This window comes from Rhinatrema bivittatum, chromosome 4 (assembly GCF_901001135.1).
Source record: "Rhinatrema bivittatum chromosome 4, aRhiBiv1.1, whole genome shotgun sequence".
Taxonomy (NCBI): domain Eukaryota; kingdom Metazoa; phylum Chordata; class Amphibia; order Gymnophiona; family Rhinatrematidae; genus Rhinatrema; species Rhinatrema bivittatum.
Window position 1 is genome coordinate 420,782,089 of NC_042618.1, and position 24,588 is coordinate 420,806,676.

Here is a 24,588-nt window from a genome sequence, read left to right on the forward strand (position 1 = left end):
CAAAATGGTGCATCCAGTCTGCCCAGCATGCTGCTAAGTGGTGTGAGAGTTACTGTCAAAAAAAACACACACGCAGTACAAGAGTGAGGACGTGGGGCTTGGCCGGACACCATCGTTGCCCTAGCTGGGTGTATCCTAGTAATTACTAACCCAGATCACAGACCAAGTAAGACCTGTGACAGCACAGCAGAGAGATGGATCTAATAGTCCTTTTCTGACATCATCATCCCGATGGGGCCAGTCTGTGGGGAAAATGTTTGGTACATGGGGCCCTGTAGGGCCTGCTATAGAGCCCCAGGGGTCTAATTCACCGTTGAGACACAAAGAGATATAAGTAGCAGGAGAGACTGTGTCACTGCCATTTCACTTTCTACACCCAAGTCTGAAACCAAAATGAACTTAAAATTGCCAAAGCGTTCTAAACAGGTTTGAATCTGGTTTCCCATTCGTTTGTGGAGAAATGGGGGTTCTAGAGTGCTGGCATCTCGAGTCAAAGTGAAGTGATGCCACAGGTTGGGGGGGGGGGGTGTGTGTGTCGGTTAATAATGACGTGAAACCAAGGAATGGTACTGTAGTTTAGCTCCCCTCCGGGGGGAGGGCGGGGATGCAGCTAGCAGCACCACCATACGGAAACGCATAGTTTGGATGTTGAAAGCACTTAGCATGGTCTGCAGGATTTCAGAGGTAATGACCAGGACAGGGATTGCGGCAGGCATTCAACCACCAAATCCCAGACTAACCAAAAAAATATTGATTATTTTGATCTCTGGGAGAAAGTGATTTTCGTAATGCAATGCACTTCAGCTCAGTCCCTGCTGAGAGTGAGATGGGGGGTGATTCTGTATGAAACGGCTGTTTAACTGATGATTGCATTTTTTTCTGTATTGTTTTATACTGTCAACTGCTTTGGGTCTTTTTTATTTATTTATTTAGTTAGTTTTTAAAAGAGAATGGTGGTGTAGAAATCTGTTTTGAAATGAAATGAAGTACAAACCATGACCTGCTGCAGCCAATATCCTTTGCTGGAATGTATGACAATCAATCACCATGCGGGTGACTTTCAAACTGTGCACAGAAGGGTAAAGTCTGTGGGGACATTTTACCTGCAGGCTTTACATCTGATTTTCAAAGAGGGAAAAAGTTTCCTTTGAAAATTGGGTCAGAATAAGTACGAGGAGACCTGCGCCTCCTGCTATTCGTGCAAATACTTTTTCCATTGAAATTGCACACCTGCGTTAACTGTGCCTGCATAAGTGCTGACTCCACCCCCCAGGATTGCCTCCCATGTCTGTGTGTAAAACTACGCGCATACTGGCACTACGCACTCCTGCACTCGGGGAGGGTGGGCAATTTTCAAAGACCCCCATTTCCACCCATAAAACGTTGTTACCCTCCTCGTGCGCAGCAGTTTGAGATTATGCAGTACAACTTGTAACTCTTCAATAAGGCAGTAGACAAGAGGTTGATCAATAAAAAAAAAACACTGCATCCCTAAATTTAGGAACCTAGGGTCGATGCCTGATTTCAGCTGAACATTCACATGAATTCAGGGTTTTTATGCCATTCTCCCATAATTAGGTCCCTAAGTTAGCTGCCTGATGCTAAAAATCAGTGCTAAGCCATCATTTATTTTTCTCTCTGCCTTAACTCCATCCCTATGGCCATCCATTTGTTAAGCTCCTAAATTTAGGGGCCTAGGGAACCTGTGACCCTAAATTTAGGGATGCAGCCCTACTGAATTTTCAAAAGGGCCAATTTAGGGGTCACACTCCCAAAGTTGGTCAACCCTTTGAAAATTGACCTCAATATTAAATCACGAGAGATAAAGGCCAATAGCTCAGTTTTCAAAGGGTTTAGGCTCCTAAATCGACCCTTTAGAAAATTTACTAGGGCTGAGCTCCTAACATTAGGAATAGCAATGGGGGGAAGAGTTAGGAAAGGGAAAACAAAAGTTAGGGACTTAGCACTGATTTTCAGCACTAGGACCCTAAATCAAGGTAAAGGAATGGCAGATCTTAATTTAGATCCTTATCTTTAGGTGAATTTTTAGTTGAAAACTCCTGAATGCAGCTGAAAATAAGCCCCCAACGTAAGGGCCTAAATGTAGGCATGCAACGTTTTTTGAGTATTGGCTTACACTTGGCAATTCCAGTCTGCCCAGTTGAGATTCTTATTCTCTATATGCTCCTCTACAAAGTGGTAGCATGCCAAATGTCCATACAATAACCAAAAGCTGCTCTCCCCACCCTATGTCTTTTACATGAACGTTCTACCTTGCTTCTGCAAAGGCCTTCCATTCTCTTGCCGCAAGTCCACATTCTCTTACAGGGCTGACCTCCTCCACCTCTGCTGGTAAGCTGTTCCAGGCATTGTTTTTCTCTTGATTTCTCACAGAACACTTAATCTAGTACCCAGGCTCCTTTCCATATCTTATCACCAATTTTTGTGAAGCTGTGTCCCAAAACATCTGGAGGTCCATATTCAACCGCTATGCGGCTTGGCTAGTTAGCCAGATACATTAATCTGGCTAACTTAACCCATATATTCAGTGGTGCAGCCACGCCACTGAATCTATCTGGCTATCTTAAAGTTAGCAAGATAAGTGTATCTGGTTAGCTTTAGCACAGGTCTATGGGGCAACAGGAGTTAGCCGGATACCTTAACCCCTCTCCGTTACACCCATTCTCCTCCCAGCACTTAGCTAGATAAGTTGTGGCTGCTGACTGCAGCCAAATATTTAAAACGCACCACTTAGCCCAATAAGTCAGAATTTGACCAGCTAAGTGACGCTGAATGTTGGCCTCCTGGTGTTTGCATGCTTATTAATGATCAGGTTTTAACCATAGTTGCTTCGTAGGCATCCAGGGGCCGATATTCAGCTGAGGAGCAGCTAATTAAATTAGCCGGGTTCATTCAGCGGAGTGTATCTGGCTATCTTAAAGTTAGCCGGATATCCAGCGCAACCAGAGTTAACAGCAGAAGTTACGCAGCTAACTCCCAATAATGGAATTAGCCATATAACTTATGTGTCTAACGCCGCTCCCCCTGGAAATACCTCTGGCCCACCCTCAATTTATGTGGCTAGAATGTAGCCGCATACAGCGATGAATATCGCCATTTTGCCATTTAGACAGATAACTTTTCAGTTCCCTGTACATACCAGGATCAGTCCAGACTGCTGGGTTATGCCTCCCCTCCAGCAGATGGAGTCAGAGAAAAGCTGAAAAAGCACCCCCTAGATATACCGGTGTGCCACCTGCGATCCCTCAGTATCTTCTCTGACTCCAGCAGATTGAGAGGCATAACCTGCGGTCCTGATCCTTTCAAAATTCTACATTGGTTGTACAGGTTTGAGTGTACGGTGACCCTTGACTAGATCAATTTAGTTCATTTAGACAGTATATTAAAAAAAAAGTAAGAAGTTTACTATTCACTTTTCCTTTATTTTTTTTTCCTTTTTTTTTTTAAATTTTTTCCTTTATTGTTTTAAACAATATCCCTGGAGCGACCCATCCCACAAACAACAAGTGCTACGCAGCATTAACAAGTTTAAGATCCCCTTGTTGCTTGAGGTGCATGGCTCACACAGCTTACATGACAGATGTCAGGAAAAATAAACGTAAAGATCAATATTTAGCAGGCCACTGGAAAGTCATTTACCGGAACATAACCAGTAAGTGTAAACGCTGAATATGCCACCTAAACTTATCTGAGTAACTTTAAGGCGGATATTTTTCCAAGCAGTCTTAACCAGCTAACTTTTGCCAGGTAACAGCAAATAGCAGCGTTCGCTGGGTAAAAATGAACAACGCCCTCAGCACTTCCTCTTTATATCCTGCTAAATTTGTGCAGATAATGAGCGGGTGTGGGGAAATATTAAAACCTTGGGCTTTGTTTGGGTAATTTGAAAAGTCACCTGCACAAAACCCTTTTAATATCGACCCCCCCTTAGTAGTTAAAGGTTAATGCTGTTGTCATGTTCTTATTTTCGTGTTCAGATCTGTTCGACTTTGACTTTTTACAACAACAAAATAGCCGACAAAAAAACAAGAACAGCAATAACCAACAGCAGGGCTGTCGGATAATCCAAATAGTCTTCATGATAAAGAATGAACATAATGCAAAATGGGAGAGCACCTTTTCATATAAAAACCCTCGTTGGGATAACGATCAGCAGCCACCTTTTCATATTGCAAAGCAACGAAATCATATTCCAGCAAGCATGAACACTTACTTCCAATGTGAAAGTATTAAATGCAGCGCAACCAAAAGTAAGAAATCTGTTTCTTCCTGACTGGATGAGCGTGTAGTTAAACCTTGCGACTTCCAAATAGTAATTGAAAAGGAGAGAGCCTCATGTAAGCCCAACACATTACACACCCACTCCCATACTGCTGCCCGGTAAGAGGATAAGTCTGGACAAAGCAAGTAACATATGAAAAAAGTTACCCTCACTTGAATAACATGACCAGCATTAATCAGAATTAGCGCCTTTCAGCTTCCCCATTTTCACAGGAATCCAGATGTCCCTATGAGAAATAAATAAGTAAAAGAACACATGGACTCTGTAAGAGAAGCAGAGGTGGAGAAAAACTCCCATCACTGCTGAGTAAAAGACACCGCATCCCCCTCCCCCAATTCCCTTTCCCACACTTTCTCAGTAACCACACAGCGCTGGCTGGAATGAGATTGCATTCACTTATAAAAAAAAAACAAAAAAAACCCTGCTGCTTGCTCAGAGGAGGCCCAGGCAGACTCGCAGACAGTGGCCAGTTTCAGATCCTTCGTTAAACTCTGAAGCGATGCCTGAGACGCGTCCAGTTGAGTAATTGGGAATGAGGGAAACCAAATTCAGCCTGAAGGACCTGAAATGATTTCAACTCACCAGCACTTAAAAGCTGGCCAAGATACCAGTCCCCTGATTTTTTGCCATTGGATCCATCAGTTTCTCATTTTCAACGTTTGTAACATCACAGTCATTCAGTGGTGCTGCACCGGTCCGACATTTTGCTTTGAAAGAGAAGTCTGTGTTGGTTGGCCAGCAAGGGGCCTGACATCTTACAGTGTCTACTGGGGCCGCTTGGTGCAGCCAGCTGCAGAGATTTGGCTCCTAGGAGTGCCTGCAGTTCATCAGGGATCTGTTCCTCTTGGTTTTTTTTCTCTTTTTTTTTTTTTTTAAGCTTGCGGCATCAGAGCGTGTTGAGCTTTAATAATATTGCCTGCTGTCCCTCCTCCGCTTTCTTTTCTAGAGTGGCGTCAGGGCAGGATGGCCCGCATCATATTGCAAGATGAAGATGTAACAACCAAGATAGATAATGACTGGAAACGGCTCAACACTCTGACTCATTATCAGGTACAGTGGCTGCACATTTTGGAAGTATAATTTTAAGTTGCAGTGAAGGGTAAATGTTACAGTTTTAAGTGAACTGTGAAGTGCTGCTGGCTGATGTCTTTTCCCCCTCAGATGGAAAAAGTGGAATGAAAGGCCTTTCAGGAGGTGTTGTCATCAGAGTTGGGTGGCACTGACCTCAATGCTTGTGCCTGAAATGATCATCCTGAGTCCTAATACTGGGCACGTGCAGTCCAATATTCAGAGATCTAGGCGTGTAACTCGGGGAGTCAGGCACCTAGATCTGCCAAAATGAAATTTCCCTCTGCTGATCACCATGTAGGTAGGCCTCTGTTGTCCACCAGGCCCTTAATTATAGGAGCCTAAAAAGTGGGTGGGGGTCACACTGGCTGAATTAAGTTAGCTTCCTAAATGGAGAGCAATACGTAGCAGGAACTTAAGTGTAAGTGCCTCACTTTTAGATGCCTAAAGTTGGCAGATTTTCAGCCCAAAACTTAGGCGCCTAGGTCAGGTGCTCAGCTTTCTTTGAATATTGGCCCCTAAGTGAATGTACGTACAAAGAGCAAGTCCTTGATTAGTCTTCTCTCCCCAGACACCTGCTGTTAAATCACTTATTTTACATAAGGGGGGGGGGAGGGGGTTATAATGGCACCTGGCCAGGCAGCGAGAGGGGGGTGCTATTCTTGCTGGGATTGCTTCATGGCTGCACTATGCTATTCAAGTGACGTTTCCTGGTGGAGGAGGCTCGTCACGAGGAGAGCAGAGGCCCTGCGTAGGAATGACAGATGTCCGTGCAGTAAAGCAGTTCGTTGCCCTTGCTAATAAACGCACAGAGTCGTGGTCTGTGCCCTGGCACATCCGAGTAGATACAGTGAGCACGAAATATCTGGCCTAGTAATGAATGCTCACCCGCAGCGTTACTTGTTTGGTGTGAGCTTAGCAGGAATGTGTTTCCTCTATTTACAATTTATGATCTGATATTCTAATCCGCCTTACATTTTTTAGGTTACTGATGGATCTTCTGTAGCGCTGGTACCCAAACAAAATTCTGCCTATAACATCTCTAATTCCTCCACCTTCACAAAGTCACTCAGCAGATATGGTGAGTGAACAGTGCTAAACCTTTACTGGACTGGCACCAGCACTCTCTTCATATACTTCTCTCTCCTCTTTCCTTTCATCTTGGCATCTGAGAAACTTCAAGGTCACAGTTTTCACCTTCTTTCCTGGAGACACCCTGACCTCTTGAATATTAAGCTCCTCCTCCAACAGGATAGGTGAGCAGCCTCCTACAAAAGCCATCATCGATTATGACAGTACACGCACATGAAGCAGGCATCCTGCACGTGCATCTAAAAAAACTGACGCGCCTCCTCTGTGCTGTTAACTTGAAGGGCAAAAGGGGTTAAGAATATTCCGGAAAACTCCACCGGTGGTCATGTATTAATGCATGCTCTGGCATTCTCTCCATTTCTCTGCTGCTTTACCACTCCAGTAGCTGCGACACCTCTCTCCAGCCTTGAGCTGATCAGTATTGCCTCAGAGTGGTTCACATCTGCACTGGCATCTCATCTGGGGCTTGAAACAGCTGATGAAACGTGTTGGATAAGAGTTGCCAGACAAAGCCTGTGGGCCTCAGTTGTATCCATTCACCACAGCTCCTGATGGATTACAACTTTCCTGCCAGCCTTTGCCAGATGAGAATTGGGTTGGGCTGTTGGGGGGGGAGGTCTTTCATACCTTGTTTTTTCTCTTTAAAACGACTTTCTTGAGGTCAAGTTGATTTTTCTCATTTTAGCAACTAGTTAAAGCAGAGGAATTCATCACAAATCAAGGGAAAATTTATTGTGATGCTAAAATTAATTGCATATCAAACATAATTGGCTTTAAAATGTCAGCTCCAAAAGAGCAACCGCCCACCACATCTGCATTTGCATTACTGGTTAAAACAAATGGGGAAATAAGAAGCTGTTTTCTTGAAGCATAGGATAGGCCAAAATAATTGTATAGGAGTCACACAAAGTGAATGAATTAGAAATAGGGGAGGGAGGGATTTGTGGAAAGGTCTGTGCAGTCACTGAAACACATTTATGATGCTGATAAACAAGTGGAGTAATCTCTTAAGTGTTCGCAGGATATAAAAAATATTTGGTAGCGTAATGCGACAGCAAAACAAGTCAAATAAACTAAGATATTTAAAATGTGATAGGAACCAAAGGTTTCAGTATTTCAATTAGAAGGTGATCCTCACAGCTAACAAACTCCACTCCCTCCCCGCCCCCCCCCCCCCTATGAAATAGGGTAAATTGTTTATAGGAAAACTGGCCTGGAAGCAAATTGGAAAAGTCACCATTTCAGTTATGCTTTGCATCGAGGAGGAAGGAAATCCAGCTTTTCAAATTCATGAAATCTGGAAAGAAAAATCCCTAGGAATAAGTAAGATTATTTTTCCCTCTTCCCCTGCTCTGTGTCACGGTTTCATCACTTCCTGTCTGCTTGGGGCTCACTCACTCCATGAGCGGAGTAAAAAAGAAGCAGCAAACCCAATACACAGAGTGCCCAAAATAGCCAAGACCGCTGAGATAGCAACTCCTGTCATCTCACCCCTGGGAAGTTTATTGGGGTGCAACTGTAAATAGAATTCTAAAAACTTAACCATGGATTGAAGTAAAGGTTGAGTAGCAGTTGCCGGTCTGCAGAACATTATTGCTAGAAACTTGGCACTTTTCTTCCTTCCTCGGTAACACCGGAGAAACGTAAACATTGTCTAATGCCGGTACCAGTTGGCTTTACGGTGCTGCCATGACCTTTCCCGGTGGGCCTTGTCTGATTGGCTTTGTGTTGTGTTACCCTAGAAAGCATGCTGCGCACTGCCAGCAGTCCGGACAGTCTGCGATCCCGAACCCCAATGATCACGCCAGACCTAGAGAGCGGCACAAAGCTTTGGCACCTGGTGAAAAACCATGACCACCTGGATCAACGGGAGGGCGATCGGGGCAGCAAGATGGTCTCGGAGATCTACCTGACTCGCCTCCTGGCCACCAAGGTAAGCAAACAAGGCAGGGGTGGGAGAAAACTGGGCCGCTGCCATGCAGTGATGGCATGAATGTTAAGCCTGCGCTTGCAAAGCAATGAAAGAGTTGTTCTCGTGCGATTAGTGCATCCCTTGTCTTAACGCAGCATTCACGTCTAGAATCTTCAAAATATTAATTTGTTTGTTTCTTGGGTACGTAGCTTCCGATTTTGGTCTTAACTCTTTTTTTCAGTTTGTTTTTTTTTTTGTCCTTGTGTTTTATTACTTACATATGCACCTTGTAATATGGCCAAACCTAAGTCTTCCCTATATGTACAGGGTTTTGTTTTTTTTAATATGATGAGTTTGTTTTACATCGGTGTGATACCTACATGAGGTTCACCCCCATCAGCATCCTAGTTTAATTAGAGTCATAGTGATGAGAGTGGCAGAGCTTTTAGAAGCTTTACACAGCATTACCTTCTCTATAAACCAATGTAATAACCGCTGTCAGGCAGCAATAAAGGAAGCAGCAGTAGGCAAATATAAAGGCTTAAAAGTTTTGTCTATTCCACTTGCCTTCTCGAAGGTAAAAGGAACAGATTTTAAAATGCAGTGTTTTTCATACTGTGGGGATAAAAGATTGTTATAGCCAAAAATCAAACCAATATTATTAGTGCATTCATAATATGACATAACCTGATTATCCAAAATTCCACCTTAACTGGAAGACTCGCAACAGCTTCAATCCAAGAAATATTTGGCACTTCTAGTCATACATTGAATTTCTCCAAAAATTTGGGAACTCCACTGGCAGCGCAGAGTTCCTGACAGTCTCTCACATCGCCCCTTGTTTATGGAATTCTTTGCAAGAAATGCCGCTCTAATTAACAAGCACCCGGTCTTTAGACCCGGGGTAGGCAACTCTGTCCTCGCAAAGGGGTCCGGTTTTCAGGATATCCACAGTGAATATGCACGAGATAGGTCTGCCATACAGTGGAGGCAGTGCATGCAGATATCGCTTATGCATATTCATTATGGATATCCTGAAAACCCGGCCTGTTTGTGGCTCTTGAGGACTGGAGTTGCCTACCCCAGCTTTAGATGATTAATTAAAACCTGGCTGTTCCAATTGTTTTTTGCCCCACTCCTTTTATGTTGTCTTGGTTTGATGTCTTTTAATCTTTGTTCTATGTGGTTCTTTTTACCTAAGTGAATTTTACATGTTTTATTATTTTACCCCTGTGATTTAACTGTTTTTTGCTATTTGTTACCTTACTTACTATATATATATATTTTTTTTATTGTATTTAGTTAACGCTGTTTGTGATTATTGTTCCTTGCACTGAGCATCTGTGTGAAAAAGCAGGTTAAAAATTGGAAAAATAAATTGAATAGTCTTAATTTAACTTGGTCACAAAAGTTTGATTTTTCAAACATACTTAGCCAGATGCCACTGGCACAGCGATTCAGTGCATTTCAAATGTTAAATGAGGAGAGACACCTCCCAGCCACATCTCTTCCTGTCTCCTGCCTCTGGGTGAGCTTGTCAGAAATGGTTCTTGGTCAGCTGTCAGCTGAAAAAGGCACAGCTGCTACCTAAATCAGAAGGCCTTATTAGATTGATGGCTAACCAAGGGCATTATTGTGGCTAATGGAACAGGGGAGGTTTTATGTCAGCATAAGAGGGATCTCACATTGCATTGTTCATAATGAGGTCGATATTCAGAGAGCCGGTGAGAGCGGGTAAGTTTTCCAGGTAGTTATGCGTACAACGTTTCCCAGATATTCAGCAGGACCTGCATGCATACATCTGCCGCCGAGTATAGGTGGGTAGAGGTAGACGCATAACTTTTCTCGGGTAACTTTTTTGTCCAGCCAGTCTTAATACATGCAGCCTTAGCCACTTTGAGCCAGCAGTACTGATGCCTTGGCTAGTGAGCTTCAGCTTTTGAACTGGTTCATACGAATTTATACATATTTTTACATATTTTGGCTCTTCAAAATAAACAGCTAAAAGGTTGGTCAGGGTAAAATGTCCCTTTCAGATTTTGATTTAAATTACATTCCTTTACAAATCCACGTTCAAAGAGGGTTGCAATTCAGGTACAGTAGATAAGTCCCTGCTCCAAAAAAACTTAGTCTGTTGCTGAAACAGTGGAAGGGGAGAAGTGACTTGCCCAAGGTCACAAGAGGCATCAGTGATTTGAACCCTGGCTCTCAGCCCACTGCCCTAACCACTAGGCCATTCATGCCTTTCCCTCCTTCTTCAAACCCACAGGAATACAGTGCTAATGTTTTGACAGAAATTATTTTCCCTCTAGTTCCAGAAGAAACCTTAGAGCTACAGAGAAAACAGCTTTTTATTAAAATGTATTTTTCCCCTGTGTGGGTATATAGTACTGTATTTTAATGCTATCCACTTGTCAGGGAAGGAGAAATGAGATTACAGCCTGACTGATTTTGGAAGTGCACATTGAGTAAGTGATCAGATGAACTCAGCCGGAGACTGAAGATCAGCTGTAATGTTTCACGTCATCTTCCTCTGCTGCTGTAGCCACGATAAGACACTGTAGATGGAATACACCAGATCAAGTCACAGTGAAGTCTTTGTTGCATGAATTAACGAAGGTCATTCGGTTCAGGAGGCATGTAGGCAGAATACATTGCCTCTGGAAATGCGCAGATGACCATGCTTTAGTGCTGTCACAATTGTGTTCATCTCCTGAGCGAACTGGGAAATAAGAATGCAGTTTTGCCCTGTGCTGTACAGAATCTGTGGCTGCAGTACCAGAGAAAGGGGGCTGCTCAGTTAAGCCTCTTCCAGTCTTTTAAAATGGTGCTGAGTCAAGGGGAGCGGCAAAAGTTGTTGTTCTTTTTCTTTCGGTAGGGATATTGTAAATAAAAATACGGCAGTTGAAATGTGGTGCTGCAGGAGAATGCAGAAGATTGACTGGAAGGACCTGATTTCCAATGAAAGATCTCTGACGGAAGATCTGGTCAAAAGTGTAATAAAATGTGCTGGTCAGTGGCTGATTTAGCAAGAAGGGGGAGAGCAGAAAACAGTCTGGGGAAACATTAAAATAGGATCAGGATCTGGAAACCAGAACAAAGCAGAGAGGACCGGTGCACCGCAGCTGCCAGCCTTCATATAAAAGCCAGCACTTGATGATGATGACAATGGAGAAAAGCTGCAACAACTTTTAAACTACTGTTAATTAAGGTGCATCCTAATGTGCACATTTCTTTCTGATGCATTCTGCTGGTACCACTTGAGTATTTTGATCGGTCTCCTGTAGAACATACATGTAGTGTGATTATGCTCTTATCCTCCTAGCACATGCAGAGGAGAATTTTCAAAGACTTGCATGGGATTTGTGCGTGTAAAATTAGCCTCCGTGCGTGGTAAGTGAATTTTCAGGAGGGCAGGAGTAAGTGCTTACTGTCGCTGCCAGGAAGAAAAATATATACACTTCGAAAATATCCTGGGGCAGGATCTGGAAGTTCATTCACATTTATGCATTTTATAAACAGAGTATGTGTATACATCATCAAACATGCATACATTTTTTTACATCTCTTAATTAGGTTGTGGTCTTTTGTCTGTATTTTGTGTGTGTGTGTGGGGGGGGGGGGCTGGAGCCAAGAGGTGGAGGGTATGGGTGACCTGGTAGCAGACTTGGCGAACCGGTGCTTGGAAGTATGTGCACAAATAGTTTCATAAGCGAGATACACGCAGCCATCAGCCAGCTTTATAAAATACCTGCCTCCACGCGGGATGGTTATGTGCACATTACTATTATTTAACGTGTAAAATATATGCACAAACCTTTTTTTTATAAAACAGTTATAAGATATGCAGAGCCCTACATTAAAATAGGGGCTCTGGGTCCTTCCTTTAATCATATTTAAAAGCTATCTTGCCAGGTCAAGGTCAGTAGTCTTTGGCCTTTATGCTGACTCCTTGTCTGTTTGCCTTTGTACTTGCACTGATAGGCAGCGGCTCTTTGGTCAGGTTCTGGATGAAGTCCTTTCCAAAGGCATTCATTTCCATGGCAAGTAAGGTAGGACGTACCATTCAGGGTCAAACCATCAGTCTCTGCCACCTGTCTCTGGCAATGGCCAAGCTAGGTCTCTTGAAAGTATTTATTTATTTATTTATTTAATTAACACTTTTTTATACCGACCTTCATAGTAATAACCATATCGGATCGGTTTACATAGAACAAGGGTATAACTGAAGCAATAACTAAAGTAATTAACAATAGAGGTGAATAAGGCAAAGTTACATTTAACAAGGAGTAAAAACTTGGAAGCTTAAATAGCTGGAAGAAGGTAAAGGCAGGAAGTAATTGTAACATAATACAATAAAGAATATGGGTTAAAGCTTAAGGTGCTTTAACCTGGAAGTGCCAGAGTCCATCGTTCGAGAGGATAAAAGACCATTCGACCAGGTGAGAATAATGGTGACTAGTGATTGTCTGGAGGATCAGAGAAGGCTTGGTGAAAGAGCCACGTCTTAAGTTTTTTTCTGAAAGTTAAGAGGCAGGGTTCCAATCTGAGGCTTGAGGGGATATTATTCCAAATAGATGGTCCTGCTATTGAAAACGCTCGGTCTTTGGTCGAGGAAAGGCGTGTGGCTTTAGTTGGGGGGAAATTCAGAGTACCTTTGTGAATATCTCTAATTGGTCTGTTGGAGGAGTATAGTTTGAAGGGGATTTCGAGGTCGAGTTGGAGTTGATGATGGATGGATTTGTGTATTAGGGTGATTGATTTGTAAAGAATTCTAAAATTCACTGGTAACCAATGTAGGTTTCTGAGGATGGGTGAAATGTGATCTCCACGGCTGGTGTTGGTCAGTAATCTCGCTGCGGCATTTTGTATCATCTGCAGTGGTTTGGTGGTAGATTTGGGGAGGCCTAGGAAAAGGGCACTGCAGTAGTCTATCTTGGCAAATAGTAACGCTTGGAGGACTGTCCTGAAGTCTTGGAAAAATAGTAGTGGTTTGAGTCATTTTAGAACCTGGAGTCTATAGAAGCAGTCTTTGGATGTGGTGTTGACCATTTTCTTTAGGTTTAGTCTATTATCTAGAAGTACCCCAAGGTCTCTCACATGCTTATGGGTGATGTAGGAGTTGTGTGGGGATGATGGGGGGATATTTTCTTCGTTTGAAGAGATGAGGAGGAGCTCCATCTTCGAGGCATTAAAGACCAAGTTTAATCTATTGAGGAGGCTGGTGATAGATATAAGGCAGTTATTCCAGTGGGAGAGCGCTTTTGAGATAGATTCTGTGATAGGGATTAGAATCTGCACGTCGTCTGCGTACAGATAATGAATTAGATTAAGATCAGTTAGCAATTGGCAGAGGGGGAGGAGGTAGATATTAAAGAGGGTTGGAGATAGGGAGGATCCTTGTGGTACACCAAGAGTGGATTTTGTTAAGGGTGATTCTTTATTATTGATTTTAACTTTGAAGGTTCTATTGCAGAGGAAGGACTTGAACCAACTGTGGGCTGATCCGGAGATACCGATATCTGCTAGGCGATCCAGAAGGATGGAGTGGTTGACGGTGTCAAATGCCGCCGAGATGTCTAGCATGACTAATAGAAAGGAGTAGCCTTTGTCTAGACCCATTATGATATGGTCTGTAAGTGAAATGAGGAGGGTTTCCGTGCTGCGTGATTTGCGGAAGCCATATTGTGAAGGGTATAGGATATTGTGATCTTCTAGGTACTCTGAAAGCTGGGTGTTTACCAACTTCTCCGTTAGTTTGGCTAGGAATGGGAGATTGGAGATGGGTCTAAAGTTGGCTGGTTCATTAGGGTCTAAATTGTGTTTCTTAAGGAGGGGTTTGAGTGCCGCGGTTTTTAGACTGTCTGGGTAACTCCCTTGAGTTAGAAGGCAATTTTTGATACTTGTCAAAGGTCCTGCGATCGTGTTTGGAATGAGAAGCAAGAGTTTCGATGGGATATTATCTGCTGGATGGCTAGATGGTTTCTGTCTTTTTAGTAGGGATTCAATCTCTTTGGTGGATATTGATTCGAAGCTGTCGAGCTTGGCTGTCATGAGGGAGTGAGGATTCTCGTCTGAGGTGAGAGGTATAGTATTTGGAGGTAGAAGGGTGAGCGTATTCAGGATCTTCTGTTGAAAAAATGAGGCAAGTTCATTAGCCTTAGATCGTGCTTGTTCGTCTGGAATAGACGGAGGGGTTGATTTCGTGATTTGAGTTATGTATGAGAACAGGGCCTGGGCATCATACTGGAGATGGTGTATTTTGTTGGCATAGAATTCCCTTTTTGTTAGTAGAATAGAAGTCCTGTAGTGATGTAAAAAGCCTTTGTATGTTGACAGGGTAGCTGTGTTGGGGGTTTTACGCCATATATTTTCCTTGTGACGTAGCTCCTGTTTCATCTGTTTTAGTTTAGGGGTGAACCAGAGTTGATTTCCTTTTTTTGTAGGATTGATTGTTTTGGAGACTATTTTGCACCATTTTTTTGCAACTGTTTCCGTGATCTTATGCCAGGAGGATAGGGCTGAGTCAGGATTGGAAAGGTCTAGGTTCATGAGTTCATTGGAGAGCTGATCACTAAGTATATCGGATGGGCATGATTTCCTGAATTGAATGGTAGAAAGGTGAGGAGAGGTGTGTCTGTTTGTCTATGGAGAAGGAGGATTCTATCAGGAAATGGTCTGACCAGGGGATTGGGGTGCAAGAAGGTTCTGATGTGCAAGAGAAGTTAGAGTTGATGAAAATTAGATCCAGGGTGTGTCCTGCTTTATGCGTAGGGCTATTGATGATCTGCGTGAATCCCATAGCACTAAGGGTGGTGAGGAGCGCCTCACAGTTTGAGGAGCGAGGTATGGCGTAAGTGTGAAGGTTGAAATCACCTAAGATCATAGTTGGGAGGTCTGAGTTGATATGTTTCACGATGGATTCTATGAGTGACGAGGGGTCTGTTTCTAGAACTCCAGGAGGAGCGTAGACTAGCAGTATTTGTAGCTGTTTTGACTTGACTAGACCCAATTCCAATTTAGACTCAGTCTTGATAGTATGTGCGGATAGTTTGAGTTCTTTCTTGGTAGCTAGAAGAAGGCCGCCTCCTCTTTTTTTGTGTCTGGAAGATGAAGATGTCATATATATGAATAGGAAGTTGGTTGATTAGAGCAATATCGGCGTTTTTTAGCCAGGTTTCTGTGATAGCACAGATATCTGGATTTGTATCCTGGAGGTAGTCGTTTAGGATGTGTGTCTTTTTAGTTAGGGATTGTGCATTGATAAGGGTTACTGAGAATAGTGTAAGGCCTAGCAGTTGGTTCAATGGAGAGGTCATGATTGGAATAATTCTTTTTTGTATGGTGTTGGTGGAGTTGATTATGGCGATTCTCCTTCGGTTGTGAATGATTGGGATGTTGTAGGTATGCATGAGGAAAGGAAAGGGGTTCTGGAAGAGATGTTTTGGGGTTCTGGGAGACGAATGCTGTGTGCTGGTTGAATGCAGAATTGAATGCTGATAGAATAGAATGCTGGTTGACTGCTGAGTGCTGGGCAGTTGTTGTCTGTTGCTGGTTGAGTGCTGAGTGCTGATTGAATGCATAGTTGAGTGCTGGTGGAATTGAATGCTGGTTGAATGCTGGATGCCTGGTGAGTGTTGGTAGAGCGTAGAGCGATCCATTCCCTTTTGCTGACTCCCAAAAGTTTGAGGTGGTGATCCTCATGTCATGGGCTGGCAGGCTGAAGTCAGGGAGCACCCCCACAGAGGCAGTACAGGACCGCAGGACAGAACAGGCTCACTGAGGACTCCTGGTTGGACGGAAGACTGCGCAACAGGCAAAACCGTGACATCTCGTCTCTTTGTCTAGTAATTGTTAATGGACCTGTCCTCCAAAAACTTGTCCAAACCTTTTTTTTTTGGAACCCATATACTATTAACCTGGACTTCACCCTTTGGAAACAAATTCCGTAGTTTAATTGTGCGTCAACTTGAAAAAAAAATGCTTTCTTAAATGAGTTTCAAGCCTATACCTTGTTAATCGTATGAAATGTCCCCTAGTTCTAGTCCTGGAGGTACTTTCCTTTCTTCCGTTTTGTGATTTGGCTGGGAGTCTGTTGCTTTTTAGTGATCACTTCAGAGAATGGGCCAGCAAGGCACAGAGAAATGCTGGAAGTGGCACGGCTGAGGTTCTTGCTGCCGCTCCTCGTGGTGGTAATGACTAACCACATCCTCCTCTTCTCTCTTCCCGTAGGGCACGTTACAGAAGTTCGTTGACGACCTGTTTGAGACGATATTCAGCACCGCACACCGTGGCAGCGCTCTGCCTCTTGCCATCAAGTACATGTTTGATTTTCTCGATGAGCAAGCAGACAAGCATCAGATCACCGATTACGATGTCAGGCACACCTGGAAGAGCAACTGGTAATTCAGAGAGGGGTGGTTGGGGTTATAGCAGGTCCCGTGGCGCAGGTCGGTTATGCTGACATTTGGTGGCGCGACCCTTGTTCTACGTATTTCAAAGCCCTGTTTGCAGTTTCTTAGTTTCTGGGTGTTGAGGCATCACACAGTGCATGAGCAGACCCGGTGGCCCACTATTTATTTTGTTTTCAGTCCCTGGTTAAATGTAATCTGTGCATGTTGAATGCGCTTGCCTATGACTTTAGAGGTACCAAATGCATACAGACATTCAAAGAGAAATTCAAAACCCTCTTTAAAAAAAAATAAAATAAAATAAAAAGAGGCACATGACTAAGGAAGATGCACATAGAGAGGCCAATATTCCAAGCCCTATAAATGGCAACTTTTTAAATATTTGACCACTTATCTAGAAGAGGTGTTATGGGGAGGAATTAAGTTATCTAGCTAAATTAGCTGATTTTGAACTATATTCATCTCTAAGTTAGCCAGATAGCTTTAAACCTGCTTCAAGGTCCCCCAACCCTTTGAAATGGTAAAAAAAAATAAAATTATCAGATATCTGTGCCACTGCAGCTCGACCCTCCAGTTCTCCCCCCACCATGTCACCACCCTCCTCCCGAAGCCCTCTCACCCCCCCCCCCCACTCCAGTACCTAAATCAGCGCTCCTTTTTCTCCCTGTGATCGTAGTACATAGTGATCCCGAGCACTACCAGCGTTAACTGCAGCAATTGCGCTGGAGGCATACGCTAGCAGGGTAAATGAACACAAGGCTGGATAACCAAAACTTAACAGATTATATTTAAACTTAGCCAGTTAGGCTAAAGGTAGCCAGATAACTTTAGTCGAGGATATTCAGCAGAACGCTTATCCTGCTGAATATCTAAACGGCCTACTGAATATTGGCCTTGAAAATTGGTAGTCATTGGCTTTTTTTTTTTTGAGGCTTTTGTCCCCCATGAAATCAGTTATGCGAAAAAGCACGTTGATCTTTCTCGGTGCGAGTTCCCGGTTAAGAGTAGGATGATGAGATTTAAGACCTCAGCTGGTTCTGTCGGTCATTTGTATTTTAGTTATGGTCATTATTGTATTTGTACACTGTGTGTACGTTTTTGAGTGTACTCTACTAGAACGCAGAATCCTGTGGACTAAAAATCATATGTAGTGCCTTCATTAGGTCAGATCTGCACCGGCTTGATAAAGGAAGACTAACTCTCCCAAGCTAATCACAAAGAGGTGAATTTTAAGACCTGTTTGCCAGCATGCGCACATGGACGTGGTGATTTTATAACATACGTACATACATATATAAGCTTACACGTGCACCTGTTATAAAATCGCTTAAATGCACGTACATGTGCACATGACTTTATACTGATGTGCGCATGTGCACCAAATACCGCCTCGATCGTGTAAATCGGGAGGATTTTAGTAGATACACGCGCCGATGCAATTACCTGTTTCTCTAGTTTGTTCCCAGTTCACCCCGGTAAGGGCAAAGACTTCCTAAAACCCTAGCTAATTTGCCTCCATTTCACCCTATTAGCCCCGACTAGCCTAGTTTTTATTTTTTTTTTTACTTAACACGCCGTACACAGCAGAAGTAAATTTACGCGGTAGGGGACCCCGGCGTGCACTTGTGCGCGTAAATACTTACGCACAGACTTCGTTACAGACTCGGCCCTCCCCTTCCCTGCCCAGACTCCGCCCCTTTTAAAAACCTTTTAATGTATGTGCATGCCAGAGGATATGCGCGTACTCGCGCGAATTTTAAAATCCACCCGCCGCACTGCGGGCCGAGGCACGCGCGTATCTCCTGGCTCTGGCACGCATGGCGCTTTTAAAAAATCCGCCAGAAACACATTAACTTTGTCCAGGAAATGATAGCACCTATAACGTTTTTTTTTTTTGTCAACCTTGACTTTTAAAGCACTGAAGAAAATCATTTGTGTTATATTTATTGGCTCCGCTGCTGCAGGTTGTATGAAGAGGAGTTTCAAGAACGGAAGAGAGAGCGTTCTTAAGAATAGGAAAAATATATTGATGGGTACAGTGACATAACTAAGTGCTAATCCAGCAACTCTAGTCCCTGGGTTTGGAGTGGGGAAGGATTTTTTTCACCATTGTAGAAATAGCTACAGATGCTCAGGTTTGTTTTTTTTGTTTTTTTTTAACCTTTCTCTGGATTACACTGCAGAGAGAATTGTTAGGCAGTCAGAGTTGGCCTGGATGGATCAGCTCTGTAATTTAGACATATGTGAGGTTGATATTCAAAAGGGTTTGTTCAGATTGACTTTAAGAATTGCACGGACAGGCTTAGGAGTTTTAGGTTTCATCCGCTTTCATGATCACCCAGGTAAAATGTATCCAGTGAGGATGTTTTGAGGGCATAGCTAAAGCTTACCTAGGTATCGCTTGATAATTCAGCACTGCCTGGATAAACCCAAGCTGGGTAGTCTGGGGAAATCGCCATCTTAAGTTTAACCAGTTAATTCTGGTCAGGTGCATTCGGCTGCAGCTTTCTCCAGCTTAAGTAGCACTGAGCAAAGTTACTGCTCACCAGCTTGCCGAATATGGACTTCGGGTAAGAGTAAGTGACTTGGACATGCTGCTGTCTTTGTGGTCAGATGGGGAGACTGGGATGAATACATTCCTGTTTTGCCTTTGCGTTTCCAAACACATTTTAATTTCCTCTTGTCTGATTGCATTAAGTTGGTGCTTAAGGTACACTTATAAGCCTTAAGAGCATTACGTGCACCTTGTTTTCTGGGAAACGCAGCTGTCCATTTTACCCATGGCCGCCTTCGTGCTTGCAGTAAGGTACTCTCTGCAAACACTGCCGAGGACCACCGAGCTCTCTCCTCACCCAGAAAATCCAGACGTTGGAGCCCATTCGCTGCTTCTTTCTCCTTCTCGGATTCAGAGCTGCGAATGAAACCATCGGTGCCCTGTGGCATTCTCCTTTAAATTGTTCAGCCTGGTTGCCTGCGTTTTTCCAGTTTTTCCAGGCTTGGGGTACATCCCTGTATCTGACATTTGTAATGTGGCAGCCAAATTGCTTTTATATACTTGAGTAACTGCAGGCAATTAGCAGGGGAGAGAGGGGAAGAAAACAATTTCTTTGTTAAATGGAGATGTGAGTTCTCCAAAACACTCGGACTGATTTATAACTTCGCTTTGTATATTAAAGAATTATGGAGGGGGAAAAACTGAATTCCAAAGGGTCTGGGGATGTTAGTTCTTGAATACTAATGATGCCAGATATCTCTAGGTGCTAATCCCTCAGTAGAGTTAATTTAGTTTTGTGTTGGATGTGCTGACTGTATTATAAGGCGGGAGGGGGGAGGGATGTACGCTTTCATATATAAAATGTGTCTCTGGAAGCCAGGCCCTTTCCCTGTTCTGTGGATAGAAACAGTAAGTAGTGTTTAACTCTTTGAATGTAAGATCACTCCTGTCCCAGCCAATATCTGTGCCTTTTTTTCCCCCCAAAGCATTTTGCACTCCTGTACCTTGAGTTTTCCATAGTAAATTGGACAGTTTTGTAGAGGAGAGATTGGTGAGGTCTATACAGCGACATTCTGGGGATTCTGATCTGTGTCTCATGTTTGAAGTGGGGAAAGGGACTATTTCTTTCCCTGTTGTGAAAGTGACTGCAGATGCTCAATGTTTATTTGCCTTCTCTTGGATTACCGAATATAAAAAGAAAGCTGGGCTGTGGATCCTCTGGTTTTCTTTCAGCTGACAACTTTCCTAACTCTGTAATTGTAACGGGGATAAAAATCACATTGTTCCTTGTTCCTCTTTGGAGACTTCTCTTGTGTTGTGAAACAGAGGCAGTGCCTCCTCAAATATGATGTTTCTGAAGCATTATAACTGGAAAGTGTCTGGATCCTGCTTGGACAGAAGGCCCCCCCCCCCTCCCCTCCCCCCACACACACACCTGAATATTGCGATCCAAATGTCTGCCGATTATCTGGGCATTTCCTGGCAGATGCTTAGAGAAAGTTGGGGATTAATGGAAATGTCCTTTATTGTATCTTTTTTTTTTCAGTTTGACAAAATAAAGGTTAACAAACAAGTTGCGGATGACAACCTGTTTGTTTGTTGGGCTAAAGTAATACGTTTGAGCAGCTTTCAAGAGTTCTACTCCCGTCATCAGAGTGGGGCAGAATGAGCTATAGATGATGCGTTTATCTTCCCAGTCTGCAAGCACGATCTATTAACCCTGTCCCCTTGGGAAATACCTGGATTATGGTTGAGATTTGTTTTACAATTATGAGAGATAAGAACATAAGAAACTGCCATATTAGATCAGACCAAAGCCCAGCATCCTGTTTCCAAAAGTAGCCAATCCAGGCTTCAAGTACCTGGCAAATAGCAAAAACTAAGTATATCACTTGCTACCGATGCCAGCAGTGCAAGTGGCTATTCCTAAGTCAACTTGATTAATAGCAGGTAATGGACTTCTCCTCCAAGAACTTATCCAAACCTATTTTAAACTCAGCTACACTAACTGCACTAACCACATCCTCTGGCAACAAATTCCAGAGCTTAATTGTGCGTTGAGTAAAACTGAATTTTCTCTGATTAGTTTTAAATGTGCTACTTGCTAACTTCATGGAGTGCCCCCTAGTCCTTCTATTATCCGAAAGAGTAAATAACCGATTCACATCTACCCATTCTAGACCTCTCATGATTTTAAAGACCTCTATCATATCCCCCCCCCAGTCGTCTCTTCTCCAAGCTAAACAGTCCTAACTTCTTTAGCCTTTCCTCACAGGGGAGCAGTTCCATCCCCTTTATCATTTTGGTCGCTCTTCTCTGTACCTTCTCCAGTGCAACTATATCTTTTTTGAGGGTCTCCACAGGGTTTTGTTAATCACCCCCATTAATTAATCTGACTGATTTCTGCCTGCTCTGTCTTGGCACATTGATCCCACTCTCAAGTTTTGTTTTGTTGTTTTCAGTCTACCTCTGCGTTTTTGGGTGAATGTAATTAAGAACCCTCAGTTTGTGTTTGACATTCACAAGAACAGTATTACTGATGCCTGCCTCTCAGTGGTGGCCCAAACCTTCATGGACTCCTGCTCAACATCAGAGCACAAGTTGGGCAAGGACTCCCCCTCCAACAAACTGCTCTACGCAAAGGATATCCCCAACTACAAAGGCTGGGTGGAAAGGTAAGTGGCCATCACTGTAATTCTTTTTGCACGGACCTGTACAAAATATGGGGGATTTGTGTCTTGGATGGTCACTGAGGGTCGGCAGTATGGCCTGGGGTGTTGACAGCTCAAAGCTAGGAAGCTTGAGGACATCTTCGACCATCTGCCATGTGACCTGGAGCAAATCACTTAAAGACCCGATGCCCCCTCAGACTGCAATTATGTATTTTGAGAGAGACAATAATGACATGACATTTTGCAATCAAAAGTATTCCTCATTTCCAAGATTAGAATCATGCTAACATGGAGAAAGCCATTTTGCATCTTAAGTGATAGCAGTAATGACATATCTCATTCAAGTACAAACTCGTAAAAACAGCAGTATTCCACTTTCCATTCTTGTTAGTATTGTTTGAATTATATATGCACAATAATAAAACTAGTAAGTCAGACCCTGTTGTGTCCAAGGGCTTACCATGAAATGAGAGATGAATGAGTGCACTATTAAAAGGGCTCTCGCCATGTCATTTGCATAGTTAGTGATCCACGGATTCTTGAGAAACAGTAAAAAATGCTGCATGCAGACTCCTTAGGGTCAATCCTGAAACCTCTAACACACCCCACCTCCCCGCTTCACAGAATGAGCGAATGGGGCCTCTTCCGACCTAGCCGTTAGTCTGCTGCTGTTCAGCTGTGGCTTCCCATCGTGGGCATGGAACATGCCTGGGCTTGGTGATGTCACCATCGGCTTGCTCCCAGAAGCCTAACTCCTGAAGATTCCGCCTCTGCATTTTGAATTCAGTAGAAGTCATGATGCCTACAAGTGTAGGTTTGTGTCTGTATGGATGCATCAGGTTCTGCCCTGAGACACAACCCCTCCTGACCCAAGGGCCCCAAGTGCTTCACTACAGCTGCTATTAACCATTTCTTAACATGGTTTCATTGTAGCAGAGCATCTTGTCCTGCTGTTTCTGCATGTAGACCTAGAATTTGGGTCTGGATTGTTCTAGAAGTGTAGGAGGTAAGAAGTTTTCCCAGTCTTAGCCAAGTGATGAGAACTATGTGTATTTACAGAATTTATGGATCCTTTTTGCACAAATATTTCTACGAGAGTGTGATCACCAGCCTGCGATGTGTTCCTGATTTCCCTGAGGATCTTGATTTACATATTGTCACAGTATTCAACTTTATTTTAGATTGAACCTTATTTAAATTTTGTTTCCTTGTTGGTTTCAGAAGCCCTTCCTGCCAGAGAAGCCACCCTGCCTCTGTCTAAAGCAAGATCCCATCCCAAAGCCTAATCTCCACTGAGTTTTTCCTCTTTCTGCTTATTCTAGGTATTATGCTGACATTGCAAAAATGCCAGCAATCAGTGACCAGGACATGAGTGCCTACCTGGCAGAGCAGTCGCGGTTACATCTAAACCAGTTCAACAGCCTGAGTGCACTGCATGAAATCTACTCCTATATCACAAAGTACAGAGATGAGGTACTCGTGAAACCCTGTTTGTTCAATGACTTGGAAAAAAAGTGTCATCTTTGTACAACTGAATCATTTGGGAGCAGGCAGAGCTTTCAGAAGTAGGATTGTCAACAGAGAAACGACAGCTATTAAGTATATCTGGAAACTGAAGTAACACTATCCTTCATATCAATCTCAAACCTAGCACAACAGGCCTGAATAGGCGCTGTGTAGATTAAACAGGGAAGTCTCTGCATCCATTGAAATGGAAGCTGGAACATCCGGTATGATAAGGGGGTATTTCATTAGCAGGCCACCATAAATCTGAAACGTAGAGCATCGACAGGAACATGGATTGAATGATCTGGCGCTTATAGCACTTCTCTGCCATCACCAGGAAATGGGCTTAGGTTGTTTGTGATTTTATAGTCCTTGGCAGGCAGGAAGTTCTTATCACTGGAATCGGCACACAAAAGATGGTATATCTTAGCTCAGTTAGTAGCCTCTGCACAGGGCAAGGAAAGGAACTAGAAAGGCAATAACATGTTGCCGCACCAAAACATAAGAGATCTTTTCTTTTAAACAAAATTGACAAATGAGTTACATAGTAAAAATGATGACTATTTTAAGGTGCACGTTTTTTGGACAGTTTAGATCCCTTTCTGATTTATTACCTGAGGAAGGGACCATCGTAGCTCCAAAAATATGCATTTTAAACATCCATTAATCTATATTTCTACCTATTTTGTTGGTTGACTTGTGAAAAAGAAATGTTCCGTGAAGCTAGCCCTCCTTTAACACCTAGGAGGGTGGACTCCTCCGCTTTCAGCTTTTGCGTTGTATTTGTAAGTGAGAAGAGTTGTGTTTCCATTACTGACAGTTTGGCAGCCCTCACCACCAGTATCGATATAGTATTAAGCACTAAGAGTTCACTGGCATGGCCTTGTTGGAATACTTTGGCCAGTTCTGGGCCACATAAGCTTCAAGAAGGACATGGGGGAACTGGAGGAAGTTCAAAAGGAGAGCAGCCAAACTGATTATAGTGAGAACAGGACAAATCAACGGGGACTGTTTAGCCTTGACAAGAGAAGACGTAGGTAACTGGATAGCAGTCTTCAAATACATAAAGGGGGGGTTAAATGAAGACAAAGATCTGTTGTTCTCCACATCTGGCAATGAAAGGATAAGAA

The 24,588-nt window shown here is 43.3% G+C and overlaps 1 protein-coding gene across 3 annotated transcripts in view; it reads left to right on the top strand.

Annotated features, from left to right (window-relative positions):
* PLXNA1 (plexin A1) overlaps positions 1-24,588 on the top strand; it is a 644,822-nt gene that overhangs the window by 605,119 nt on the left and 15,115 nt on the right. For 2 of the 3 annotated variants that reach the window (XM_029601328.1, XM_029601329.1), the window contains 6 exons: positions 5,250-5,353; positions 6,356-6,452; positions 8,206-8,396; positions 16,608-16,777; positions 21,743-21,955; positions 23,275-23,425. In XM_029601328.1, the coding sequence (XP_029457188.1) occupies positions 5,250-5,353; positions 6,356-6,452; positions 8,206-8,396; positions 16,608-16,777; positions 21,743-21,955; positions 23,275-23,425 (926 nt within the window). Of the gene's footprint in view, positions 1-3,998; positions 4,528-5,249; positions 5,354-6,355; positions 6,453-8,205; positions 8,397-16,607; positions 16,778-21,742; positions 21,956-23,274; positions 23,426-24,588 lie in introns of those variants that run through there. The other variant, XM_029601330.1, reaches the window with a different exon arrangement.